This window comes from Callospermophilus lateralis, chromosome 1 (genome assembly GCF_048772815.1).
Source record: "Callospermophilus lateralis isolate mCalLat2 chromosome 1, mCalLat2.hap1, whole genome shotgun sequence".
Lineage (NCBI taxonomy): Eukaryota > Metazoa > Chordata > Mammalia > Rodentia > Sciuridae > Callospermophilus > Callospermophilus lateralis.
The window spans coordinates 6,122,076-6,148,648 of record NC_135305.1 but is presented as its reverse complement, the minus strand read 5'-3'; the positions used below and the strand labels follow the sequence as shown (position 1 = coordinate 6,148,648).

Below are 26,573 nucleotides of genomic sequence, written 5' to 3'. Positions count from 1 at the left end.
TAGATGAATGTGTTTTAAGCCTGCTCTTCATGTGGACTTACAACTGTACCAGTTTTGTAGGTAATTTTATGTGAAAAAATAATTTTGGAGCCTGTTCTAGATTTATGAAGTAATTTATTTTCCAAGTATTTCCCTATGGATAGGAATTTCCTCCTGAGGGTACTATTATGCAAAGCAAAATTCCTTTTTTGGGGGAAAATCTCTTTGGAAGGAATTCATGACAGGGCCATGGAGATCTGTGGAATTCACCTGTGGGGTATTTCCACAGTCCCTTAACCTGATTGGCTTCCTGCTGAGGTTTTCTTCCAACAACAGGTGGAATCAGTTAGAGAACAAGAAATGTAAAGTACCCAGAGATTCTACTTGTTTGGAGTGCTTCACTGGTCTGGAGCTGGGTGGCTGCTGTGGGGACATCTGGGAGTCAGTTTGTCCAGTGGCACCCTGGCCTCTGCTCTCTGGCACCTGCAGCACCCTCCTCCCTGCATGACCCCAAGTCTTGAAAACCAAAAATGTGTCCAGTTGCCAAACATTCCTGGTAGACACAATGTCCTCTGGTTGGGAGCCACTGGCCTAGAAGACTGCTTATGTAAATGATTCTCCAATAAAATGTTATAAGACATGTTGTCGGCTCAATAAATTTACATTACAAACCTTTCTTAGAGGTTAGAATGTAAAACAGAGCAGATGCCCTCCATTCTGGAATTGAGGTGCTACTTCCAACATGCTCCCACCTTGCTGGCTGCAGCATGACCTGGAGTCCGAGCTGAGGGCCCCCGGCACTGGGGCCTCCTCACAGTGGCTCCGCCAGGAGACCCCCTGCAGGCACCAAGAGGGAGGCTGGCACAAGCACAGGGCTCTCCAGCAGGGCTTCTGAGGTGGGTTCTTCTATTTTAGGCTCACCTGGCTTCTCTCCTCCACGCACACGTTCCACTTTCCCTCACTCCCAGGAAGGCACTGAGAAGCACTTGCCTACACCATGCCTTTATCGGAGGCCTCTAGACGGAAAGAAACTCCTAACAGCCAAGTTGGGGTCTAACGCTGGGAGCAGGCTGCTCCCAACCCTGGTGGGCCTGGCATGCCACAGAGGGAACAAACCCTGACAAAGGACGCTGATGGGAGCCAGAGCCCCTGACCCAGGCCTCCCAGGAGCAGAAAACGCGCATGTTTTAAAGGGGCCCTAAACTGTTTCCTAAAGCAAAGACACATGCTACACCTGCACATCTCTGTGCCTGGAGCTTCTGCACGCACTGGTGTTGCTACAGATGAAGTGGATTCATCAGGTTCCTCCAGAACTTCACTGCTTCAGCAACTTTGAGACACGTTCCCTTCCTCCCAAATATTGCCACTAGTTTAAATCAAAGAACCACAACTGCTTCCATGGGGAAACACACTATATATTCTTCCTCTCACATTTGGCTTAAGAAACAGACACCTAGCACAAGAAAATCTGTGTAGCAATTTTTAAACATGTTCATATTTAATAATGGAGGGAAAGAGGTCATGAGTTAAATCATGAGTTTTTTTCCTGATGATGGATAACAGATGAGAATCCATGTGTTCCCTTATTTGGGGAGAAATAGCTAAGAGGAAAACTGCATGTAGAATTTTAATACACGTAGAAATACACGGTATTTTAAAGAACCTCTTTAACAAAATGGTAGATAGTAGGATTTATTTTTTCAATTTGAAAAAACAAAACAAAACCCAAAAAACAAAACCTCAACCTCTCCTCATATATATACAGCGTCAACATGTTCAGAGCACTTACATCAGGCAATGTTGTTTTGCTTCAACTCTATAATAGCACTGCTGTGCCACAGTCAGATTTACAGTCTCATCAACAGTCACACAAACATCATGATCTTACAGTTCAATACACAAGAAAAAAATAGACATCTTCCCGGCACTTTGTTTCCTCCCAGCCACGGCCTGTTTCCACATCTTTAAATCCCAACAGTGGCTATTTTAGAAGTCCTATCCTTTCCAGATCCAAAATTAAATAATGAGAAATTTGCTATTTTGAAATAACCAAGAGTTTATTAAAGGACATGGTGAAGTTTACCCACCAAAGGATGTGTAAAAAAACTGCATGAAAGTAAAAATAAATAAAGCTGTCGTAAAGCAGCCCATTGACATGTTAGCTCAGACACAGAAGTGTCATTGAAGTTGTAAAGTAATTATTTATATTCAAATTACAACTTTTTAACGAACCTAATGAAAATAACTGATTTGGTAAAAGGTTCAAAGACTTCCACATTCAAGCTCGGTGTCACTTCATGCGCACTCTTAGGCGGGGCGGGCAGCGATGACATATTGCTGTATTCGGACATAAGGCACTGTGATCTAAACATGCTGTACACTCACCTTATGTCACATCACCTGTTCCATACCAGTGAATTCTTGGAAATGAAAAATAATAAACATTTCAGGACACAGTGCACTTTAATGACATACAGCATTAAAAATCCTTCAGATGAAGGTCTGAAAACAGTCTTTAACGCAAGGCTGAATCTTCAAGCACATAAAATCTCTTTTTTTATGCTTACAACACTGGAAAAACACCCATTATTAAACCCTGATATACATTCTTCGCCATTTTACTCTCTCCCACTTGCAGCCAGTGTTCATGAGGCAAATTGTGACCCAGAAACTTTGTTCAAGTTCTCCTACGAGGAGGTCTACATTCTCCGCCGTCATTCTGTTTCTGCCTCCTTTTGTTTGGCACCTGCCAAAAGATGGAAAATGAAAGTTTCAAAGCTTATGCTAACAGTAGAGTGCTCTGCACCACTGGCTTCTACGTGCCCAGCACGTAGGACAATGGTCCAGCGGGGGAAGAAGCAGGCGGCTCCCAGCTCCCCCCACCAACACGCTGCTGTGCTGATCCACATTACAAGTTGTGATTCTAAATATGTACGATTCCACTGCTAAAAACTTCAGAAGATGTATGTAGGTAGGTTTTAGCATAGGCACAGAGAATTTCAGTTGTGCATACCTACAAAAGTCTAAAACACAAAACATGTCTAGGGAAAATTCACACAATGCCTACAAGAGTCTGGCGAGGGCATTTCACAATGGGTTGGTAGGGAAAGCGATGTTCTGAACCCAGCAGGCGATAGACCTTAGTAAGAGATTAACAATCTACTAGGATAAGGGGCTAAAACCTGGCTGTTACTACCATCGGATTGCTTGCATGCTCATCCGGTGTGGGTGTAGCTACACAGGCTCACATGCAGTCTAAGTTTCAGCAATGAACTACTGCTGAAAACTTTGGAAAAAAAAAAAAAAGGAAATATTATTATATTGAATCAGTATCCCTAAGAGGGAACTGTGGCCTTTATATGGTGAAAAGAATGGCCACTGGCACTTTTCATTGCATCACAGCAGGTAGGTCTCAACAGTCCTCTGACTGACTATTCAGTAAATGGCCACCCAGCGGTGCTCATCCTGGGTGCCCTGCCAAGCACCAGTGGCTTTCATTCATGGTTTCTGTTTCATCTCATGGAATCTTAGTAGGAGATGGGACTGTGCATCCTGCTCACTCTACAGATGACACTGAGGCTCACTGAGGTGAGGTGACATTCCTACGTTCAGAGAGCCACAGCGGGCTGGAACCAGTGGTGCCGGCATTCAGCTGCTGAACATATGGGTACCTCCCCTGATGTGCGGGTGCTGACTGCTGTGGCGGATGGACCCGGGTCCTGTGAGCTCCTCTCCAGGTGCTCACTTGCAGTCCAGCTATCAGGGTCACAGAAGGTTTCCCCTAATGAATGGGGTCGTATACAATATGCCATTGAGAATGCCAATCCAGTGATTTCTAAGTGAACAAACACTCCAAATTCCAGCTGTGAAACAGACTGCGTCACTGTCTCAGCAGGGGTGGGAGGAGTGTGAATGACTTACAGTTTTGAAATACCGAGCTATAGGAAAGGTAGCAGAATACAACAGTTACTAATAGGGTATTATGTAAAAATGTGGATGTGTAACCGATGTGATTCTGCAATCTGTATTTGGGGTAAAAATGGGAGTTCATAATCCACTTGAATCTAATATATGAAATATGATATGTCAAGAGCTTTGTAATATTTTGAACAACCAATAAAAAAAAAAAAAGATTCGGATTCCCTGAAAAAAAAAAAAAAAAAAAAGAAATACCGAGCTTAGGAGGCAATTTAAACTCATCCAGCTCGCCCTTCTCATGCTTATGGTTTGAGACACCAAGGCCCAGATGATAAGTCACTTGACGGGTTTACTTGGAGTTTTTAATGCCCAAAAGATCTTGGTCAAAGGGACAGATGCCCTGGGCTGATCTTCAGACAGACTCTGCTGGCAGACTGCTGCTTTGGTCCCGGGCCAGTCCCTGCAAAGGGGATTTTTCACTGAAGATGTCAAGCTATACACCTGTGGGGCAGAGTCTGCTCATTGAAGAAGCTTTTTCCTAATACGCTTGGAAATTTATATACCGGCATTCCCTGGTGTGGGTTAGTGCAGCCTCCTCTTTGCAGTGTTGCTGGGGCGGGGCGGGGGGGGGGGGTTCCTGCACCACCAGGCAGGTAGCTGTGGCTCACTCTTGGGGCTGTGAGGATTTCACTGGTGAATGACAAAATTTATCCATTCTTCTTTTGAAAGATATTTGGGTTATTCCAATTTTAGGGTAATGCAACAAGCAATCTCATACTCGTTTATACTATTTCATGATTATGAGGATTATTGTGAGTTTGAAGCTCTCGAACACTTGGAGTCTGAAAATCACTGTATGAGGCCCATCTGACCCAGCTTCTGTTTCTGACTTACTACATTCTAATAAGTTCCAGATGAAACTAATGCTGATGCTGAAGCCCAGGCCATCTGTGAAGGGGACTGCTCCACAGGGACAGCTCTCTTGGCATTCTCAACTAGTAAGAATGATTCAGGTGGTGGGGACTCCATTAGGGTGGGCGTTTTTAGGTTACAGACTAATTATAAAAACTAGTGTTGGGGGGCTGGAGTGCCGCTCAGCCGTAGAGCGCTCATCTAGCATGCGTGAGGCACTGGGTTTGAGCCTCACCACCACGTATAAATACATAAAATAAAGGTATTGTATCCAACTACAACTAAAACAATAAAAACTAGTCTTGGCTGAGTTTGACTGATTCTGAACTGAAGCAAAATTAGTATCATACAACATGCATCATTTACTGCTCCACTCCAGAGAGTTCAAACAATAATAAGTGCCACTTATTGTCCCATCTTGGTTTTGGGTCTGTGGCCCTGCAAGGCTGGCTTGCTGACATTTGATTAGGACCAGGAGGGAGAGGAGTGGGAAGAAGAGAAACAGAAAGGGAGGGGCTCTGGTGGTTTTGAGACCTATAGAGCCCATCTCACCACTGAATACACAGCACGTGAGAAACCCCAGCTCTCGGGTCCCCGCCACCCTCCTCCCCTCTGGGAATATCTCCTATAACTTTCTTCCTCTAAATGGAATGTCAAAATTTCAAAACTGAGACGAGAATGAAAATGGAAATGGATGACAAGGTAACACACAAAGCCTCGATCTGGAGCAGGGGGCTGGAGGAAATGGGAGAAAACACCATTCACCACCCCACCTCCCTCCCTTTCTAGACACTGGGGTCAAGACTGAAGTCAGCATTTTTACCTGCTGGTGTGAGTATCAGGGCTTGCAGAATGTCTGACAGGGAGATAATACCCACAATGCTGTCTGCTTCGTTTACTACCACCAGCCGGTGGACCTGCGGAGAGGAGAAAGCAGGCTGCGTGTAAATAAAAAGCGTTTTAAGAGGGATATTGGGGAAAATGCCACTCATGCACTTTAGTACAATGAATAAATCCCACGAACCAGAGGAAGCAATGGTGGATTGAACCAGAGAAAGGCCTGGGGCTCTAGGGTCAAAGTGCAATGCTGACTTGCTTGACCCTGTCCAAGAAGTATAAGCCAACGATATCCTACTGAGTTTTAAAATTTCAGAACGTTGATAAAAGGCACGTTCAGCACAGAAGTACAATGTAGCTATAGACATTCTCTTGAGCACAGCAGTTTTACTTTTTTAAAGGTGAATCTGTTTCTAGTAGCCATCAGGAAACCTGTTCTACATGGGAAAGAAATCCCATGTTACAGAAACTAGGAAACAGGGCCACCTAAGATTGCCTTTTATTTTCTATAGTGTCTTTTCTCTATGAAATTCATAAGAATAATATTCAGAAGGATAAATGAACTATAATGAAGTGAAATGGATACTATTAACCTCTAGTTTTCCTCTCTAAACTATTTTATTATAAATGAATGGAGGACATTCTGCAGCATTACTGTAACATCCTTCCAGCGGACAGCATGGCAAGAGCACGGTGCTCTTCTGGCCTCTCTGACTTAATCTCCAGAAGCAACCGCGGGCCAGCTGGCTCCCCGCAGGATCCTCTCCACAGAACAGGCAGAGCCTTCGCACAAAATTTGGACACAGGAAGGAGATAGAGAATGGGGGAAATTCTGCTTTTATAGTCTGTCTCTAATGACATGATGTTGGTGATGTTTTTGGTATTATAGTTTGCTTTAGTTTAATAAAAGTCACTTGGTCATCTCATATTGAGCAACATAAATTTCTTCAAAAAGTTTTCTAATAAGCTTGCAGGTTCTTCCATACTCCTGTGATATAACACAGTATAATTACTGACCATAACTATAAATTAAAATAATGGTTTATATCTAGGATCAGAGAATGTTTTAAACTCTATGTTAGACATATTTTACTATCAATATTTAATAATTGTAATAATATCTTTTGATCTACTGAAGGTCAAGGGAAATCATCTCCCCTAGAGTGCTCACATGATTCTTTGTAAACGAGAACCAAAAATAATGACAACTATTGCTGAGTCTGAAATCTACAAGTGTTCCTTGTCCCAGGTACCTTAAAGTTAGTGTTGTATTTTTCCTATAAACTGAGTCTTTATTGACCTTGTGAACCCTCTTCTAACAAACTACATTAAAGCTAAAAATTGGTTTCATGCTCCAATAGGAGTCATCTGGTCAAAGAATTTTAAAGAGGGAAAATGTGAAGATGTGTAATTGAGAAAACTACTTAGTTGTATTATCATTTTCCTCAATGTCCTCTTTTGTATTGCAGAATTTCTACTGCCATCAGGCGAACAGAGAAGAACACAGGCCTTCCCCACACCACCCTGGACTCCACTGCTCAGAGACAGCGCTGTCGGTCCTGTGCTGTGTGTGTGTTCAAGCCTCTTCTCTGTGCAGATGCACGTGGACAGCACATGGAGTCGTGCTGGGCACAGTGCCCAGCCTCTTCTCTTAGCAATGCCTTGCTAGTGGTTTTCAGCATCAATACCAGTGGATATTCTTCAATGTGTAACATGATTTTTAATTGTCATAAAGGACTCTGTCACATGGATGTCCGCTGTTCTCACACATTGGGAGAGATACCTTACCTGTTTCTGCTTATCTTCAGAGGGTACATAATTCGAAGACATTAATAAAAAGTTAGGGTGTATTCCCAAGTCAATTGACACCTTTTGAAAACAAGTGGTGAACTCAAGTAGAACAAGGGAAGGCTTGCCTCTGAGATGCTAGTGCAGCAGTTAAAAGCCTTGATCTGCGGGCGGAGCTGGGGGCTAACTCAGAGTAGGAAACAGGAGGTGGGGTGCTTGAACATACAGAGTTAAAGGAGGGCTTGGTGGATCTCTAATAATAATGATGGCCTTTGATGCAACTTTGCATGTCACTATCAGAAAGCAATGTAAAGTCACATGTTATTAGCTTAAAAATAATCAGGAACTTTGCTTCTTGGCAGTTCTCTTACATTTATAATAATATCAAAACAGACTTCTCATTAGGAATGCATTTTGTTTAACTAGGGGCTCTTCCAGAAGGAAGACTGACACAGGTCAACACTCCTGGACCTGCCTGACAGGACAGGAATGACAGTGGGAATGGGTATGCTGAATTAGGCAAGCCACACGGAGATCCTTCCCCTCTTCCCTACAGGGTCCTGCACCACGCATACTCGCACACCCACTCAGCCGCGGAGTACAGGGCTATGGGTGTTGAGGCTCAGGAGACTGGGGGCTGCTAGGCCATTGGTGATGATCTAAATCAGGGAAGAGAGAGATTGGTATGAAGAGAGCAAATTAACTTTAAAAAGTTGTTTCACTGATTTACCATTTACTTTGTTAAAATAACATAGGTCATACATTTTAAACTTGGAATTCATAAATACTCTGAGTTTAAAGCTTCTGGGGCAATTTTTGTTTCCTCATGTGCACATTTTTCAGGCTGTGAAAGTATCTCACCAGTGTTTTCAATTCAACTATGATATTAGAATTATTAATGAACTCACTTCAACTCAACGACCCTTTCTGGATCACCCAGAGGAAGCTACACTAGGCCCTGGGCAATGGCAGTGGCCTGCTTGTTGCAGTGGGAAGGGGAGGAGGTGGACAGGTGGGGCCGGGGCTCTCACCTCGGCTCTCACTATCCTGTCCACAATGGTCTCCAGTGTTTCCAGCTTACTGCACTTCACGACACCTTCAAAATACTGTGATCGGTGCTGCAGGGCCTGGGTCACCGTGATATCCAGATTATTGTAGGTTTTCTCAGCAGCAAGATTCTGTAACAGTCACAGATCAGAACCCTTTCACTCTGATCCACATTAATGGCAAAACTGCATCAAGTTTAAAACAAGCTGATTTGTAAAAACTTTAATATTTATCTTATCTGGACAACAAAAGTTCTTTCTAGCTTGTATCATGCCACAGTGCTGTCATTTCACCATCTTATCAATCATAATTAAAGACTTCACGTCACGAGGTACACCTTAACTATGGAGTGTGTTGTAAGTGTTAGTGACGTATCCCACCAGAGGCTTTCCTCATTCTTACCTTTGCGTGCTCCACACTGTGCCTGGTAGCATCTTTTGAGAGGACTGACACTTGTAAAGGGTGACAAGTACTACAGAGGTAGGAAGCCTGCATCAATAAACTTTCCCAATGAGCTCCCCAGAGACAAGGCTTTTGCCAGGAAGGCCTTGGTGGTGGTGGTGGTGGTGGCAACAGCAGTGGCCCATCAGAGTCAAGAATTTATGGGAGAAGAGCAGGTCTGAGAAGTCAAGTCTCATAAAGCCAAATAGTGAGTGTCTCAGGGTTCTGATTAATTTTAGTGGGTCCCATTCAACCAAAACTCCAATGAACATATATTTTGGTGTCTATTATGTTAAACAGAATAGGATGAACCAAAGATTTGAGACAGATGCAAAAGAGTATTTAATGCAGGGGTCAGTACTGTAGCAACACATGGTGTGTGTGCACTGTTTTCTTAGAAACAGTGTCAAACTCCTTAGAGTAAATGGGAAGAAAGGAGCTGCACATGGAAAGATGCAGAATGGACAGTGAACCTAGGAGAATTAAGTCAGGATTCAAATATAGGACTCTATGTAATGCTACTTAATAAAAATTCACTTGTAATCTTGTTCCGAACAGTGGCTCCCAGTCAGCAAGCAGGAGGGTGCCTTTGGCAGGGCATCCACAAACTCCTGTGTATACTGAGCACGCGCCTACAGACAGCATGACCATTTCAACACACGCTACAGTGGCAGGTCTGTCTTTTGTGGAAAGACAAACAAGTACTAAATGCTACTGCACACTAACATATGATTCATTGCTAAACCAATGAATATTAAAAGTCTTTACTATGGGGAGCCTGAAATTTTCTAAGATTTTCATCCTCAAAGAAGTTAGGAATTATTAGGGAACAAGAGAAAAACATAAAAATAGGTTAAAAAGGCCTTAAGATATGTTCTAAGAGGTTTTAAAAAATTAAAAATACTTACAATTACATCAAATTTGGAATAAATATCGACGACTTTTCCTAAAAATGAAAATATGTGTTAGAAAAATATTTGAGGAACAGAAGTAACTCATTTAAAATCAGTCTTAACTAAGCCGTTACCAGGGATTAAGCACTGATAGACCTGTCTGAGCTGCCACTCACAAGCCCTGACTCCACCCACCTCCCTCGCCTGGCTGCTCCTAGGAGGACTCCAGTTTTTGTCCATGAAGAACAAAGATCATGTCTATTTTAAGATGGACATGAAATCATATTTTAGTGAAACTATGAATATAAACGAGTTTAAATTTCTTATTTTCCGGAGAGCTCCTAAGTGCTGAATGCATTGCATCTAAAAGTTCATTCTCTGCTTCTCCCATACTTTGCCTTGAAGAGTAAACAGGTACTATGGTTTGGCAGGGATAGCTGCACAGACCTGACTCGTCCACCACGGGCAAAGCCGACACTCGTCTCTCCACAAATATGCTCAAGGCTCTGATGATGGGGGTGTCTGGGTGGATGAAGGCGATGCTGTGGTACGTTCCTATTCCCAGCTCGTCCAGGTTCTGCCTCATGAAGGCGGGCTTTGGCATGTCAGACATCTAGACAGGGAGACAAACGCAGACGTTCCAGAACCACCACAAACCCTCCTGATGGTCAAATGTCCAGATCTGCATGGAAAACTATGTCCGATATATCAAAGTTGCCTTTTCTAACAATCTGCTTGGATGTCTCAATTAACATGAAAAAATTACATAACAATTGTATCTTTCATTCAAACCAGTTTGCACATCTATGCTTATCTTTAAAGCACTCAAAGCATTTTAACATTATAACATCTCTCCTATACATTCACTGAAAAAGTGGGTAGATGAAGGGAACAACAGCTCTATTTGGGAAATTAAGACTTGGAAGCCACCAAGAACAGAACATTTATTCTTAATTATTCACATTAAACTTTTTGGTCCTGCTGGTGGCGCTGAGTAACATCTATGAAGAACCCAGGATTTGCAAACCCCAGACCCCTGGCATGGCTGAGCCCTTGAGGCTAGTCCTCACTCCACCCACTCCACACCCTGACCACTCCTTGGAGGACTCCAGGTTTTGTCTATTAGGAACAAAGAACAAGCCAGCTGAATAGAATTAACAGAACCCTTGAAAATTAATGTTCTTTTCATGGGCAGTTTTCAAGGAGGAGGGATAAGTCAGAAGAGAAAAGTCTAGGATCATGTTTGACATAACAAAATAAGGTCTATGGTTTCAAAGATCCACCTTTTATAAAGGGTACAGTTGATTCCATCCTCCTGGTGTACCTTATAATTATCAGGAAAAGATGAACAATTAGAAGAAACAAAATGTTCAAGTCAAAGAGTTCATCAATATTCAAATCATGAGAATCCTAGAAATTTAGAGAAAAAAAAAAAAAAAAAAAGAAAGACCTATTAGGTCATCTAGTCCATCTCAATATAGGATATTCCCTGTTCTAAACTCTAGGCTTAGGCTAATTTTCAAATATCCTGAAGGGTAATGCTACCTTTTCTCAGACTATGATCTCATTAATTCAGTAAAAATCAGATCCTGAAGTTTCTTTATTTAAATTTCACATTTTTATCTGAGAACCTCTAGCTGAATATTCTAGTAGCATGATTCTAATTACCACATTGGCCCAAATATAAGGCAGTACTGGGCAGAGGCAACCTCCTCTATTTTTATAAGGGAAAAATCTGACCTAGCTCTGCAGAGGGACACTCTCACACCTGTCCTTTGGTGTGGCGGTGACAGCATGGGTGGTCTGGGCCTGCAGAGGCTCTTGGGTTGCAACTCACAACTCACTGCCTGGGCAACTCTGGGCCTGTCGCCCCTGTGTACAACCTCACAGGCCAGCAGACAGTTGTCAGAGGTGGCTGCAGATCTGGAGTGCTTGGTGTGCACACCAGCTCTGCCACCTGCCAGCCACAGAACCCTGGCCAAGACACTTCACCTTGCTTAGGGGCATCACCTATAAAATGGGCTTAATAATAAATACCCAGCTGATGGGGCGGTAGTCCAGCTTGTGAAGTGCTAGCCCAGTGCCGGGCACCAGCAGCTCTCATAGTTAACACATTTCAGAATTATGACTCTTAAGGATTAAGTGCACTATAGGCCTAGGACATGTGGAGTCTGAAAATGTGCCTCTTGGGCTGGGATTGTGGCCCAGTGGTAGCGCGCTCACCTAGCATGTGCCAGGCCTTGGGTTCAATTCTCAGCACCACATAAAAATAAATAAACAAAATAAAGGTATTGTGTCCAATTACAACTAAAAAACAAATATGTTAAAAAAAAAAAAGTGCCTCTCTACCCCACACCTGGTGTTTCTGCAAAACCTAAACGATAAGGCTGCCCCATTCCCAGATTACAAACTGAAAAACAATGTCAATAAGTCCCTCATTTTTTTCCCTAGACTGTCTATTAAACTTCATGTTTTTGTTTATTTTTTTTGGTAAATTACTCTTCTCCTTCCTATTTCATAGCATTTATTTAACCATGAAGTGTAATTTATATATATAGACTATTTTAAAATATAAGACTGGTTTGATGAACAAGATATTTCAAGGCTGCTTCCAGGGGAAGAGCTTGGTCAGCCTGTGAATTACACTGGATGCAATTTTAATTCCTACGCAGAGCTGTGGAAGACAAAGTGGAAGAGCTACTTTGAAGTAGATTTTTAATATCTACTATGTTCTTTAGGAGAAAACAACTTTTCAAATGACCTCCTCTGAATTACCAATGCTGCCTAGGGATCTATCTGACTACTTATGTGTAACCTTAAATTTAGTGACAGTAATAAGGGGAAGCAGAGAAGCTGTCTCGCTTCTGAGCCTCTTTTCACATTGTGGACCAAAGAGTTTGTGGGTTTTAAATGACTATGAGACCAGCTAATTTCAGACACCACTGAGAAAATGAATGGATAATAGAGGCCTGATTTGGACCAACATGGTATTCTCTTGACAAAATTTTATTTGCTTTGGGATTTCCTAGTATTGCTGTTGTTTATAAGAAGATAACCTCAGGGACAATATTTTTTGAACATGTTTCTTGAACCATAACACCGATCAAAGCATCATGAAGCAACTTTTGTCCTGAACATTGGTTCAGTTTACTTGTACAGCAGTCCCTAATTAGACTGACTTGTCAACAGTTTTACCTCCCCTTGGGTATTAGGTGATAAAATGTTCTAATTTATTAATTAATTCCAAGTGTTTTTATTATTTTGGTACTTGTACTTGAATGTGATTGCTTTTTAACTGAAATCAACTTTGAGAATGTACAATTCAAATAGTAGTTAAGTTGAAAAACTAAAGTTTAGAAGTGGAGACCTCAAAACTAACAATCTACTACTGAGAGTAACAGAAGCCAATTTACTTGAAATGAATTAATTGAAGTAAATGCAACTATGTCTTTAGAAACACTAAATACTACTTACAAAAAGCTGGAGGAACTTGAGGATTCTTTTGTGAGTAAGTATATAAAGTGCATTCCCACTGATAGGGTCAATAACTGGCAATCTGTGGATTTTATTTTTGATCAACGAGTACACAGCATCGAAGAGGCTGCGGGAAAAGCCATTAAAGTTGTTAGGAGGCTTTAAAGAAAAGTCAGAAATCTTTGGACTATCCCAGCTTTAAAGCATTTCCAGTGTTTGTATATCACCATAATAAAAGGTTTATCAACTAAAAATACTGTTGTGATTTTTTTCCCAGTGTTGGGGATGGAACCCAGGGCCTCATGCATGCCAGGTGAAGGCTGTACCACTGAGTCACACCCCCAGCCCATGGACAAGTTTTAATCTGGAGACCACAGTATATTTTTAGTTTTTCACAATCTGTTAAAATATCTGAAATGCAAGTGCTAGCTTCAAGTCTGTAGGGAGTACTCCTTCGCAGTGTATTTAGGGACCTGGATCAGGGCAGACCACATAGCCCTTAGGGGAGCTAGGGGGCCTGGGGATCACACAGAGGCCAAGCTAGCTGGTGGGCTCCCAGGGTGGGTTCCTAGGGTGGGAATTGGTGCCTGTGGCTCCGGCCACCGGACTGGGTGGAGCCACCTTCTGCCTACTCACTGCCTCCCTATGACTGGCTCCAAGAAGGCTATTGGGTGTGTCTTCCTGATAAGATTTGGAAATGAGAAAAATAAAACAAATAATTTACCTTTTCTCTCTAGAGTTCTTGAGATTTAAAAATGTCTTCTAGACTATCCTTTTTCATGAAAGCCTTTCAGGATCAGAGTCAGTAGTGTTTCTATACCATTCCCAGGCTCTGTCCTCTTGGACTGCCTGAGCAGGGTGTGGTGAGCCCAAGATTTGGCAACTGCACAGCTCCCTACACTGACCCAACACAGGAGATTGGACGTTCAGGACTGCGTAGTGTGACCATCTGCCTAGGTCATGTCAACCTCGTGCGGGAACATGTTGTGACTTCTCTTGTCCCTAACTTTAATGAACTCAGATTTGGAGTTAGGGAGGCCGGCCCCATTTAGAGTGGAGAATGTTTTGTTTGTTTGCTTCTATTTATCTAACATGATAATAAAACAGATATATGAAAATAAAGGGAAAAAAACTACACGTTTACCTTGCATCTGGAGATATATTCACTAAAGGCTTAAATGTTTCTTGTAAATAAAGCTCTGTATTTATAGAAAGAAAATGCGCAGTTAGTTAACATATTTGCTGTTTGCCGTTATCACAGAAATTCAAATGCCCTTCTGTTTACAGAGAATTAAAAGAATTAAAAATCTACATCAAAAGAAATTTTAAAAACTATTCTGTTAATTATAGGTATGGCAGTATTAAGCAACTTTGATTGTTCTCTGAATGTTGCCTTTGAAGAAAAACTAAATATTTAAAAACAGGATTTTAACAGATATTTATAACATTGGGGGAAAAGTCAAGCAATCTGATAAAAGAGCAATACCAGCTCTTTTATCAGAATGCTATCAATTTAAAATTATGCTCAAGAAATGAAGCATTTACAAAATCCTTTAAAGATAATTTTCATAAGTTATAAGATAAAATTAGTTAATAATAAACTTTGCTCTTTAAATGTTCTTGTTTCATTTTACTAAATTAATGCTCACAACCTACTGAATCCTGGGAATCTTTCCAGAAAATGGAAATTTTCTTGGTAAAGATATCAACTGTAATTAATTTGCTTTCCCAAGGTATGCACACAGAAGGTAGTTGAGAATACCTAAGCACTATTATTTCTACCAAATACCATGTATGAAATATGTAAATATACTTATACCTTGGTCAACAGTGTGTAAAGTATCATTTGATAAGAATTATTGGTCCTGATGTTAAGTTACACAATCACATCATAACAGGCCATATGGATTTCATGTTGACTTAATTCATTCAGCTTGGATTGAGAAAGCGATAATAAATCAAATATATCACTCAACAAAGCCTCTAACTCATTAAAAGGGCCTGCAGAGCTTTTGAGATACTGAGCATTGTTCTCAGTGACCATCATTGTGTATTCTCTTGGGCATACTATGGGAGGTGCAAATCCAGACTACTGAATTTCCAATCTGAAATTTCCCTTCAGTTGTTCCCTCCATTTCTTTTCTCTCTTTTTCTTGGGAGGGGGTTCTGGCGATTGAACCCAGGGGCACTTTACCGATGTGCTACATCCCCAGCCCTTTTTAATTTTGAGATGGGGTCTCACTAAGTTGTTTGGGGCTTTGCTGAGTTGCTGGGATTAGAGTGTGTGCCACCACGCCTGGCTGGTCCCTCCATTTCCATCCAGGCTTTTCCCTGGATACCCTCCAAGGGCTCTTCATTCCACTCAGTCTGGGTCCTCTCACTCTCATCCCACCCCCCTGCCTGCTCCACCATCCACTCATGGGCTCAGGAAGACTCATTCGCAATCACAAAACAAGAATTCAAAAAATGGTTCCACTGCAGAAAAGTGTTACGATTGAAAAGGGTGAATTTCAATGTGACAAAAAATAGTGTTCCTGGAATTATTTCTTTGGTTTTTGATCCAAACCATTCACAGAGTTAAGGCTTACTTGTTCTGTGTTTTGCCATAATTTGGAAAGAAATAAGTTTAAATCAGAACAGATTCTTACTTCTGTGAAGGTCTGGCAGGTCCTTGGAGCATTTTCTGTACAAGGGCAGATGTCAGGGGCTGGCTCTGTGGTCAGCTCACTCTACATTGCCAGCCTGAGTGCCAGGCCTGGCTTGTGTGGGTTCTCTACATGCCCATTACCAGAACGGGCAGCCAGACTTCCAAAATGAAGACAAAAAAAAAAAAAAAACAGTATATTTTCTCTAATGTGTTATTATCATAGAGAAAAGAACGTGTGATACTAAAACATACTTTACACACTAAGGTTTAACATTTTCTCCCGGATAGTAAAGATTTTTAGCACCTAGTAGTGCTTACCCCTCCATGTTTCAATCTTATGTTCCTCTAATTCATAAATTTGTACCTGCAAATAAGAAAAATTCTTATTTATAAATGTTAACATATACAATACAGGAACAAATAAACTACTTGGAAAATGATACGGCTTTTATAACAGCATTTTCCTGTTTATAGTTAGAAAATGAGAAGAAATACAGAGAAAAACATGTATCCAAGTATTAAGAAAAACTTTGGGCTTTACATTTAGATCCAACTGCTTTTCAGCAATTTTGATTTAATAAATCATTGCCGAGATTTGTCACATGGGATCTGGCTGTACTTTATCAAAATCCATCCATTTAAAAATCACACTGTAGGCTGGGGATATTGCTCGGTGGTAGAGCGCTTGACTAGATGTATGAGGCCCTGGGTTCCATCCCCAGGAAAAAACAACAACAACAACAACATAAAATATTATACTTGTGCTGAGTTTTCCTAGTCCAAAAGCAAAGATATGACCCCTAGTATTAACCTGCCTTGGTGGTGTTCAAGAAATCAGAATGTCGCATGACGTAAAATAGAGTATTATAGTCTTTGTTAAAACTTCCTTCTGAGAGCGTGTCTCACCACGACTCGCTGTTGTATTTTACGTAGAAATGCTACATAATAGCATTTTAGGCAATGAGGGACCACACATGTGACTATGGCGTAAGACTATCGCCCAGTGACATGTCTTAATTTGGGTAAAAGGTTCTGCCATGTTCACACAAGGAAGTCAAATGCCCACACACTTCTCAGATGGTGTCCCCTTGTTGAGTGATGCATGACTGTAGTGGACAACTGGCCAACAGTATTAACTGAATTGACTTACACCTTTTAGATGCCCCATTAGTGCCAGTGAAATAAAGTATACAACTCTGCCCCTCCTCACGCTCACAAAAAGACAGACCCAAAACTACACCAGTGGAATCATAAACTTCCCAGTGTTCGACCAAGGACAGAAGTGGTTTTCAAACTATACTCTAGCAGAACAGTGGGGCAGGCTCCTCGGGGCTCTGCTGCTTACTCACATCAGCTGGAGCAGTCTTTCCTTCACTGGCAGAAAAAAGCCAACACAGAATTTTTTCAATTTTAATCTCTACTTTCTTTTTTGTCCTTTAAAACCATAAAGTACACATAGCTCTTGCCATGAAATTGCTGGGGAAACTCATCAACCTCTATGCACATTAATAGGCCTGCAAAGATAAACCCTATGGTCTCCTACCTTATCTCAGGTGTGAGGGCCCATTGGTCTGACCCTCTGGACAAGAGCAGTGGGCAGGTGTCCCTGTGCCCAGCCCAGCAGACGCCCAGTACCCTGCTGCCACAGGATGCTCTTGGAAGTCAAGCAGCATCTACTCAGTGAAATTTACAGAACATAGGGTCCACTGACTTGAGGAACTCTGAGAGCGGAATGTGGCAGCTATTTCCCTTCAGCTTTCCTGAGCAAAACTGCGCCAAGCCATGAGTATGTAACTGAGGGTAGGCTAGCTCTGTACTGGGGTTAGTAGCTTCACCTTGCAATTCCTTCTTCGTATATGTGAAATAATGAACCATGCACCCCCACCTCATACCAAAAAGATCTTAAAATATGCCCCCTCCCCAAACAGACATATACAGTACCAATTAATAAAATAGTAAGGATCAATGCCACTTACCATAGGTGACTTATAATATCTATGCAGTATATTTATGAAATCTGTGATTGTTAACATTCCTGGAACAAAGAATAGTATGTTTAAAAACAAAACTGTGGACATGGACAAGGAAAATTTAAATGGCAAGTGAATCTTGAATATTTACTAAAAAAGCTAATAAAATATACCTTAAAGATCTTAAGCATAGGTTAATATATTTCTATTAACGTATTTTCTAGGTCTAATTAGAGATATAATTCTAGCTGACATTAAACCTGAAATTTAGCTACGGAATGAGAATATTTGGCAAATCAATGGGAAAAAATTGTCAATTGTTATAAAACATCTAAAAGAGCTAAATGATCTAAAATACTTTAAAAATAAGGTATAGTCTAATAAAGAATTCTCAGGAATATAGCTTTAGGAACATGACCCTCTGGAAGCACTGAGATGGTTTTCCACTATAAATAAAACAGTTTTAGGAAAGAGGGTCAACATTTGCTGTGTACCTACTATGTGCCAGAAGATTAAGATATGACCCGCTTCCCTAAGGGAATTATCACCTGGGGGGAAGCAGACACAGGCTATTTCAAAATGATGTGCTGAACAGGCACCCCTGAGCTAGGGCTGCAAATGCGCATCTGCCACGCACAAGGGTGGGCTTTTGTCCCCGGGTTGACAAAGGCACACAAGCTCTTCAGGGTGTCAAAGAGTTGCTAACTTAAAACAACATCACCAAAGGACTCCAGCGAAAGCTCAGCAGTGTTCTGGGTCTCTGGCAATCCTGTCTTACCCGTGTGCAAAAGCAAGGAAGTCCTGTGACCAGCAACAGGTTCACCACCTGAGCTCCAAGGGCGCCCTGCACATCCCCCAGCTGTCCTCTCGTTTCAGACTCCCCCAGGCTCGCCCTGCTCACCTACAAAACTCTGCTTTTTACTCTCCCACAGTGGCGCTGCCCGGACACCGTTGGCCACCAAGGCAAAGAAGGCCTTCTTGACCTAGAGAAAAAGCAGAGGAAGGACACGAGCTGGGATGGCCACCTGTCGGAGGAAGATACCTCAACAGGACGTCCATCGTCTCTCCTCGTTATCTCTGATGGCGGGTTTTGTCAGTTTGACAATCTGGAAATCATGTTATTAGCAAAAATCTGCCTGTATTATACTTAGGAACATACAGGGATTGGAGATTGCTTTTTGAAACAATTCAATTAACAATTGAACAATTCAATTAACTTCAGTTTCTTTCCTTCTTGTGACTGAAGACTTTTAATTTTTTTTTTAAGTTGTAGATGGACACGTGTCCATGTGGTGCTGAGGATTGACCCAGTGCCTCACACATGCGAGGCAAGTGCTTTACCACCACTGAGTTACAGCCCCAGCCCTGAAGATTTTTTGTTAATATAAAGACTTCATATAATTAAAGCCATACAAAATAATTAAAGGCTCCAATTTCTACTATATGTGATTAATAATTCATTTGAAAATACTGAAGCTATCTCAAATGACTTGAGATGAAAATTTGTTTTTAATATGCTCAATAACAAAAACAAACAAACACTCTCATTTCCCCAAGGATGAAAAAGAAAAGATCTGAATATAATGTACTTGCACTTTTATTCCCCTAAGGACACTCCGAACGTGCCTATTATGGGTCAGGCACTGTTCAGAATATGCTAAGACAAGAATCTCATTTAGCCCTCATGACAAATGCCCCGTGGGACAGTATAAGGTAACAGACAGATGATTTATTAATAGTTGAAGGCTCAGTGCTGAAATGATACTCTAAATACAAAATGCAGTACAAATAAGGAAAATGTTTGAATTTTGTTAATAACCAAAAGAAATAAAAACTAAAGGGAATCTAAAGCATCATTTATAGCTGTTGCCGTAGTTTGGATTTTAAATGTCTCCCAAAGGCCCATGTGCTGAAGGCCTGGTCCCCAGCTGTGGTGCTGCTGGAAGGTGACAGAAGATACAGGGGTAGGCCCTGGTGGAAGGAATTAGGAACTGGGGGCACGCTCTTGAAGGGGAAATGGGATCTGGCCCCTCCTTTCCCTTCTTTCTGTCTTTTTGCTTCCCAGCTACCAAGAGGTGAACGAATGCCTACTCTGCCCCATGCTACCCCCATGATATGCTGCACTGCCACAGGCCCAAAGCAACAGGGCCAAGTGACCATGGACTGAAACCTCTGAAACTGTGAGCCAAAGTGAACTTTTCCTCTTTAAAAATTGTTTATCTCAGGCATTTTTATCACAGTGATGGAAAGCTGACTAACAGCTGCTAAAATAAGTCAATACTTTGAAGTTCTATCTCCTTATAATTGCTATTATAAAATCAAAGTGGGAAAAAAAAGTGTGTCTCATTAGATTGGGTAGAGAGAAGTGGAGGGAGGGGAGGGGAGGGAAAGGGGGGATAGGAAGGGCAGCAGAATAAAATAGACATTATTATTGCTGTATGTATATAGTGACTGTATGACCAATGTGATTCTGCAACCTGTACAATCAGAAAAATGAGAAATTATACTCCATTTGATTCAAATGTATGAAATGTCAAGATCATTGTACTGTCATGTGTAACTAATACAATAAAATAAAAATAAAATAAAATAAAACCACTGGTGGAACCATGAGATATTTTTATATAACCACAGTTGGTATGATGAATCAACATGTTAAGTGAAATAAGCCAGTCCCCAAAAGTCAAAGATCAAATATTTTCTCTGATATGCGGAAGCTAAACCAAAATAGAGGGGGATGCGGGGGAGGATAGAAGAATGATTAGTGAAGTAGATGAAGGGGACCAAAGAGGAGGAAAGATAGATGGGAAAGGAAAGAACACTGTAATGAGTCTGACCCAACTCTCCTACGTATATATACGAATATACCACAGTGAATCTCACCATCACAGACACCCAAGACATCAACTTAAAGAAACTATAAGTAACTGACATAAAGATCAGTAGAATAGAAGAAAGGAAATAGGGGAGGGACCAGGGGAGGGAAAGAGGAAGTACAGGGGGCTGAATTAGAGCAAATCATATTCTACGTTTTTATAATTTTGTCATAATGGATCCTAATGTTGTGTATAACTAAAAAGAACCAATTAAAAAAATTTAAAAAATCATAAAAACTGGGTGTGGCAGTACACACTTGTAATTCCAGCTATTCAGGAAGTTGTAGCAGGAGGTTCCCAGGTTCAAGGTCAGCCTGGGATATTTAGTGGGACCCTGTCTCAAAATAAAATAATAAAAAAGGCTGGGGTGTAGCTTAGCAGTAAAGTGCACCTGGGTTTCATGGCCAGTGCTGGGGCAAAAAAGGACAGGGGATGTGGCTATAACAGGGAGAGGGAGAGGGAGAGGGAGAGGGAGAGGGAGAGGGAGAGGGAGAGGGAGAGGGAGAGGGAGAGGGAGAGGGAGAGGGAGAGGGAGAGGGAGAGGGAGAGGGAGAGGGAGAGGGAGAGGGAGAGGGAGAGGGAGAGGGAGAGGGAGAGGGAGAGGGAGAGGGAGAGGGAGAGGGAGAGGGAGAGGGAGAGGGAGAGGGAGAGGGAGAGGGAGAGGGAGAGGGAGAGGGAGAGGGAGAGGGAGAGGGAGAGGGAGAGGGAGAGGGAGAGGGAGAGGGAGAGGGAGAGGGAGAGGGAGAGGGAGAGGGAGAGGAGAGGGAGAGGAGAGGGAGAGGGAGAGGGAGAGGGAGAGGGAGAGGAGAGGGAGAGGGAGAGGGAGAGGGAGAGGGAGAGGGAGAGGGAGAGGGAGAGGGAGAGGGAGAGAGGGAGAGGGAGAGGGAGAGGGAGAGGGAGAGGGAGAGGGAGAGGGAGAGGGAGAGGGAGAGGGAGAGGGAGAGGGAGAGGGAGAGGGAGAGGGAGAGGAGAGGGAGAGGGAGAGGGAGAGGGAGAGGGAGAGGGAGAGGGAGAGGGAGAGGGAGAGGGAGAGGGAGAGGGAGAGGGAGGAGAGGGAGAGGGAGAGGGAGAGGGAGAGGGAGAGGGAGAGGGAGAGGGAGAGGGAGAGGGAGAGGGAGAGGGAGAGGGAGAGGGAGAGGGAGAGGGAGAGGGAGAGGGAGAGGGAGAGGAGAGGGAGAGGGAGAGGGAGAGGGAGAGGGAGAGGGAGAGGGAGAGGGAGAGGGAGAGGGAGAGGGAGAGGGAGAGGGAGAGGGAGGGAGAGGGAGGAAGGAAGTGAGGAAAGAAGCAAAGAATATTCCTACTTCTCACTGTGCTGTGGCTTCCCGGTTGGATTATTCTGGGGAGTGGGATTCCTGAAAAGATGTCTGACATAGCAATATTTATAAAATTGAAACCTAAAAAAAATCTACCCAACAAAAGAAAACTTGTTAAAATATGAGCATACCAATGAGAAAAACATATCTAACACTGGTTAAAATTGTATAATTATGAAGAGTATGTTGAAGTTAAAAAAGTTTGACAATAAAAATACTGAGTATAAAATTATATATTGTGGTAATGATATAAAATATGTAAAATGGAAAAGATCAAAGAGAAGCAAGCCAATAATTACACTGCTATATTAAGGAGCTGGGACAATAAAATGTGTGTTTCTTTTAAAAAACTGTTATGTTGTTTTTGTATAACTTTTTTTAACTAAAAGAGAATGATTTTCTTCATATCCACTACATTACACCGTTTTTAACCTAGTAGTGAAAGAAATGGGTGAGAATTACAGGGACATAAAGCAGACTGCAGGATTAACAATGCAGAAGCTATTTACTCATTTGTCTCGACACATTTTGCCTTTTTGTAGAATTATGTATGTGCCTGGTTCACCTGCACAAAAGCAAAGGGATCACTGATGATCAGAGGGAATTCATCAATGATTCTGCAAACTTACCTAAACCCAGTCCTGCACTGTGTCTCCTACACAGGAGGGATTCTACATGTGAGTTAAGTGAACTAGCAGGGAGCAGGAAAGAGGAGGTAAGGAGTGCCAGCCCAGTGGGATGGGAGAGAAATGTGTCTCAATGGCATCTACAGATTGATTAAGGACTTTTGAGCCACACTTTTTGTTGAGAATCACAAAGATGTTCAGCCTATTTGCCTAACTACATGGCGTTCAGGATGGTGTGTCTCTTTGAGTGCTCTGAGATTTCCACCTGGGGATACCTGGGGAATCCTTGACTGGCCCTAGAAACCATTATAAAAGACTATGGAGGAAAATTCACCTACAAAGAGACTCTAACACATCAATATCTGATTAGCTTGCTTTTCTAAACTAGTTGGAACAGCCTAGGAAGCGGGGCATCTTTTAAAACCACAAATTGTTTATTGTTTTCTTCAAAATAACACATGTATCAGGAAAAAACATTATTATACTAATTCTTCAGGATTTATTATTATTATTATTATTATTATTATTATTATTATTATTTAGTTGTAGATGGACACAATACCTTTATTTTATTTATTGATTGATTTTACGTGGTGCTGAGGATGGAACCCAGGGCCTCACATGTGCCAGACGAGTACTCCACCACTGAGCCACAGCCCCAGCCCCTCTTCAGGATTATTCATGAAACTCTAGATGACCACAACTATTGAATAGTTACTCCAGGAAGTTCCAAGTTTGGCCAAAATGAAACAATTGAAAACAACCTGTGCAAGCCGCAGGAGAGATCTGGGCACTACTGAGGTGATGGCGTGTAGCCACACAGCCAAGGCTTGGAAGCACGATTCTTCACAGAAAAGACACACAGGGACTGTGATCCACATTCATTCTGGAATTTTCCTGAGGGTACTTTCCAAGTCATCCTCAAACAGATGAATTTCAACAGAAAACTGGAATCTATCAAAGAAGATCAAATAAATTCCAGGCAGGATAAGCACACCTGAGCATATCATAGTCAAGATGCCAAAAACTCAAGCAGAGAGAAAAATCAGCCAGATACATAACCTTTCAAAGGAGCAACAATCAGACAGATGGCTGACTTTGCAACAGAAACATTGACAGTCAGAAGATGACAGAAAATCAGTATGGTGACCCTGAAAGCCTGCCAGCCTGGCATGTGGATCCAGCGGAAACACCTTCAGGAGGCACCAGCAAATACAGCTGCTCAGACAACCAGGAGCTGGGAGAACTGTCAACCTACTACACTGCAAGAAATACCTGAAGGGGGTGGGGTCCTGGTGCTGGAGGAGAGACTCCAGAGCTCAGAGGACTGCAGGAGTGGGCGAGGCACACCAGGAAAGGGCAGGCACAAAAGCAAGCATGGAGTGCTTAGAAGAAGAGTACAACACCCATTGGGCAGAATGAAACAGATACGCAACAGGCAGGAGAGGGGCTGCCAGAGCTAAGCTGCCTCATAAAAACTGCACTGCGTGGGGTGGGGGGGTGAAGTATCATGAGCTGGACAACAGTGCGAGACAGATGCTACCAGGCAGCCGTCAGAGGCTACTCAAAGAACGCACGACTAAAAAGCTAAGGGAAAAAAAACGGACTAAAGGGCTTATTAAATTAAATGAAGGTAAGAAAGGAGGAATAAAAGAAGAAATAACAGGAGAAATTAAAAACATCACCATCATCATATAGCAAAATGCTAGACTTGAACCAGCCACAGCAGTGAGGACACCAGGTGAACTACTCAGATGATACTCAGGCATTTATGGTAGGAGTTAATCATCATTAATGCAGGAATCACATGACATCCGGGACCCTACCAAGGAGAGGCTTTCTCTATTCTCTACTATGGCCCACGAGTTGAATGGATGTGACAACTGTATGAGAGCCAAACAAGGAAGCCTTCCCTCTGGGCACGCATTTCTAGAAGTTTCTGGAAGAGACTTTCCTGTCTAGGGGACTGGTTGGCATCAAGCCACAAATAGCTGAGCATTACGGACTTTAATAAACAAGAACACCTGATCAGAAGGTGCATGAATTAATCCCAGGGGCAGGAGGAGTATTACTGTTAGCTTTATTTGCTAATATTTTGATATTTGATCTTGATATTTAATGTTTATACTTTGTACAAATGATCACATATACATCCAGCAGATTTTTTTTTTTTTTTTTGGACTGGGAATGGAGCCCAGGAGCACTTTACTACTAAACATATCCCCAGCCCTTTTTATTTTTTAATTTTAATATAGGGCTCACTAAGTTGCTTAGGGCCTCACTAAGTTGCTGAGGCTGGCCTTGAACGTGCAATCCTCCTACCCCAGCCTCTGCAGTTGCTGAGATTACAGGCATGTGCCAACATACCCTGTTAGTTCCAGCAGATGTTAATGAATATTTCCATGCTATAGACATTCCCATCAAATTTCAAGTTAAAAATGACGACACCAACGACTGTTATTTCAGAACCAGAAAAAATTTCCATTTCCCCATGGTAACTTCTCTGACTATTCTGTTACCTAAAAAGTCATAGCATCCTAAATGCTGCAAAGCTACTAAAAGTCTCAAGGCCCTGTAAACAAAACACAGAGGCAGTGGTCCCACAGCACAGATTCTAAATGTGTCAAATATAGCTATGGCATAATCCACAGACCCACCAGTAAACATGAGGAACCGGTAATGTGTATTCTGGGAGGAGATTCACTGCTGATGCCACACGGGCCAGGCAGGGAGCAGGGTGAGGAAAACCCCCTGTGGAGCCAGAGTTCAAGGGCCAGGAGGAGGTTAAGAATCCAAAGTGAAAAGTGGCAAGTGGCATTAATCCTGCAAGAGAAGGCAGCTCAGCCAGACGCATCACTCCTCTTGTCTGTGGGCTCACTGCTAGATACACTGGACTTCAACTCCTTCACTGTGTTTCTCCACAAAGCCATCACACCACTGCGTTTCTCAAATTGAAATAATATACAAACATCCCACTGTTTCTGCTGATATCAAGCACCAGCGCTTTCCTGATGAGCAGGCTCCATGCTGCCTCTAGCCATGTGATGCTGGCTCAGTTACCTCTGGAGCCCCGAAAATCCTGTTAGTAAACGGATCTGACAGATAACATTTTCCTCTCAGGCTTGCTGGGTGGATTAAACAGGATTTTTGGTGTGGGTGCAGCCCAGTACCCAAGGATAGGAGCCCAAACAATCAACGCTTTAATTTTCCACCCTGCACTGCCTAAACTAGAAGCTGAGAGTAAATGATTTACTGTTTTAATTTCACTTGTGTGAGGGCTGGGGGTGTAGCTCAGTGGTATATGCATCTGCCCAACATGAGCAAGGTCCTGGGTTCAATCTCTAGCATGGGGGGAAAAAAACACCTACACAAATTGCTGACCTGTTGTACTCATGGAAGAAGACCAGATTCTGTCCTTCAGAGACCCAGCATAATATTCTGAAGTGCACAAGAGACACAAGCACCTTGCAGAGGGACAATGAGTGCACAGTGACCATGCCTGTTCCTCTGGTGGTTTTGCTGAATGTTGTCCACCACAATGAAGCTAACACAGCTTCTTAACATGCAAACTGCTGTGAGCAATGTGAAATCATCTGGGAAAGTTCTTTCTTATTACAGAAGGCATGGGGTGTTACCAGTAAACCAATAAGCAGAATAAAAAGAGAACTGGCATAATCTTGTTCTAACTTAATTTGCAGAGAAAACCTCTGGGGGGTCTTGAGCACCTCTGAACATTTCTTTCTTTTCAACTGATACCCAATTTGTTCAGACTGTTATCATTTTTAGAATTTACATTTCAATAGGATTTTTAAACAACCAAATATGATAGTTATATAAGTAAAGACAGGAAAT

The 26,573-nt window shown here is 42.2% G+C and overlaps 1 protein-coding gene across 10 annotated transcripts in view; it reads right to left on the bottom strand.

Moving 5' to 3' along the window:
- Positions 1 to 1,645: 1,645 nt before the first annotated feature.
- Prkag2 (protein kinase AMP-activated non-catalytic subunit gamma 2) overlaps positions 1,646 to 26,573 on the bottom strand; it is a 259,423-nt gene continuing 234,495 nt past the window's right edge. For 6 of the 10 annotated variants that reach the window (XM_076831737.2, XM_077105736.1, XM_076831726.2 and 3 more), the window contains 10 exons: positions 18,808 to 18,889; positions 17,913 to 17,971; positions 16,255 to 16,300; positions 14,434 to 14,488; positions 13,290 to 13,416; positions 10,263 to 10,428; positions 9,831 to 9,868; positions 8,466 to 8,612; positions 5,633 to 5,726; positions 1,646 to 2,725 (listed from right to left, as the gene is read on the bottom strand). In XM_076831737.2, coding sequence (XP_076687852.2) covers positions 2,694 to 2,725; positions 5,633 to 5,726; positions 8,466 to 8,612; positions 9,831 to 9,868; positions 10,263 to 10,428; positions 13,290 to 13,416; positions 14,434 to 14,488; positions 16,255 to 16,300; positions 17,913 to 17,971; positions 18,808 to 18,889 — 846 coding nt within the window. In that variant the 3' untranslated portion in view covers positions 1,646 to 2,693. Of the gene's footprint in view, positions 2,726 to 5,632; positions 5,727 to 8,465; positions 8,613 to 9,830; positions 9,869 to 10,261; positions 10,429 to 11,098; positions 11,226 to 13,289; positions 13,417 to 14,433; positions 14,489 to 16,254; positions 16,301 to 17,912; positions 17,972 to 18,807; positions 18,890 to 26,573 lie in introns of those variants that run through there. The other 4 variants (XM_076831761.2, XM_076831769.2, XM_076831778.2 and 1 more) reach the window with 4 other exon arrangements.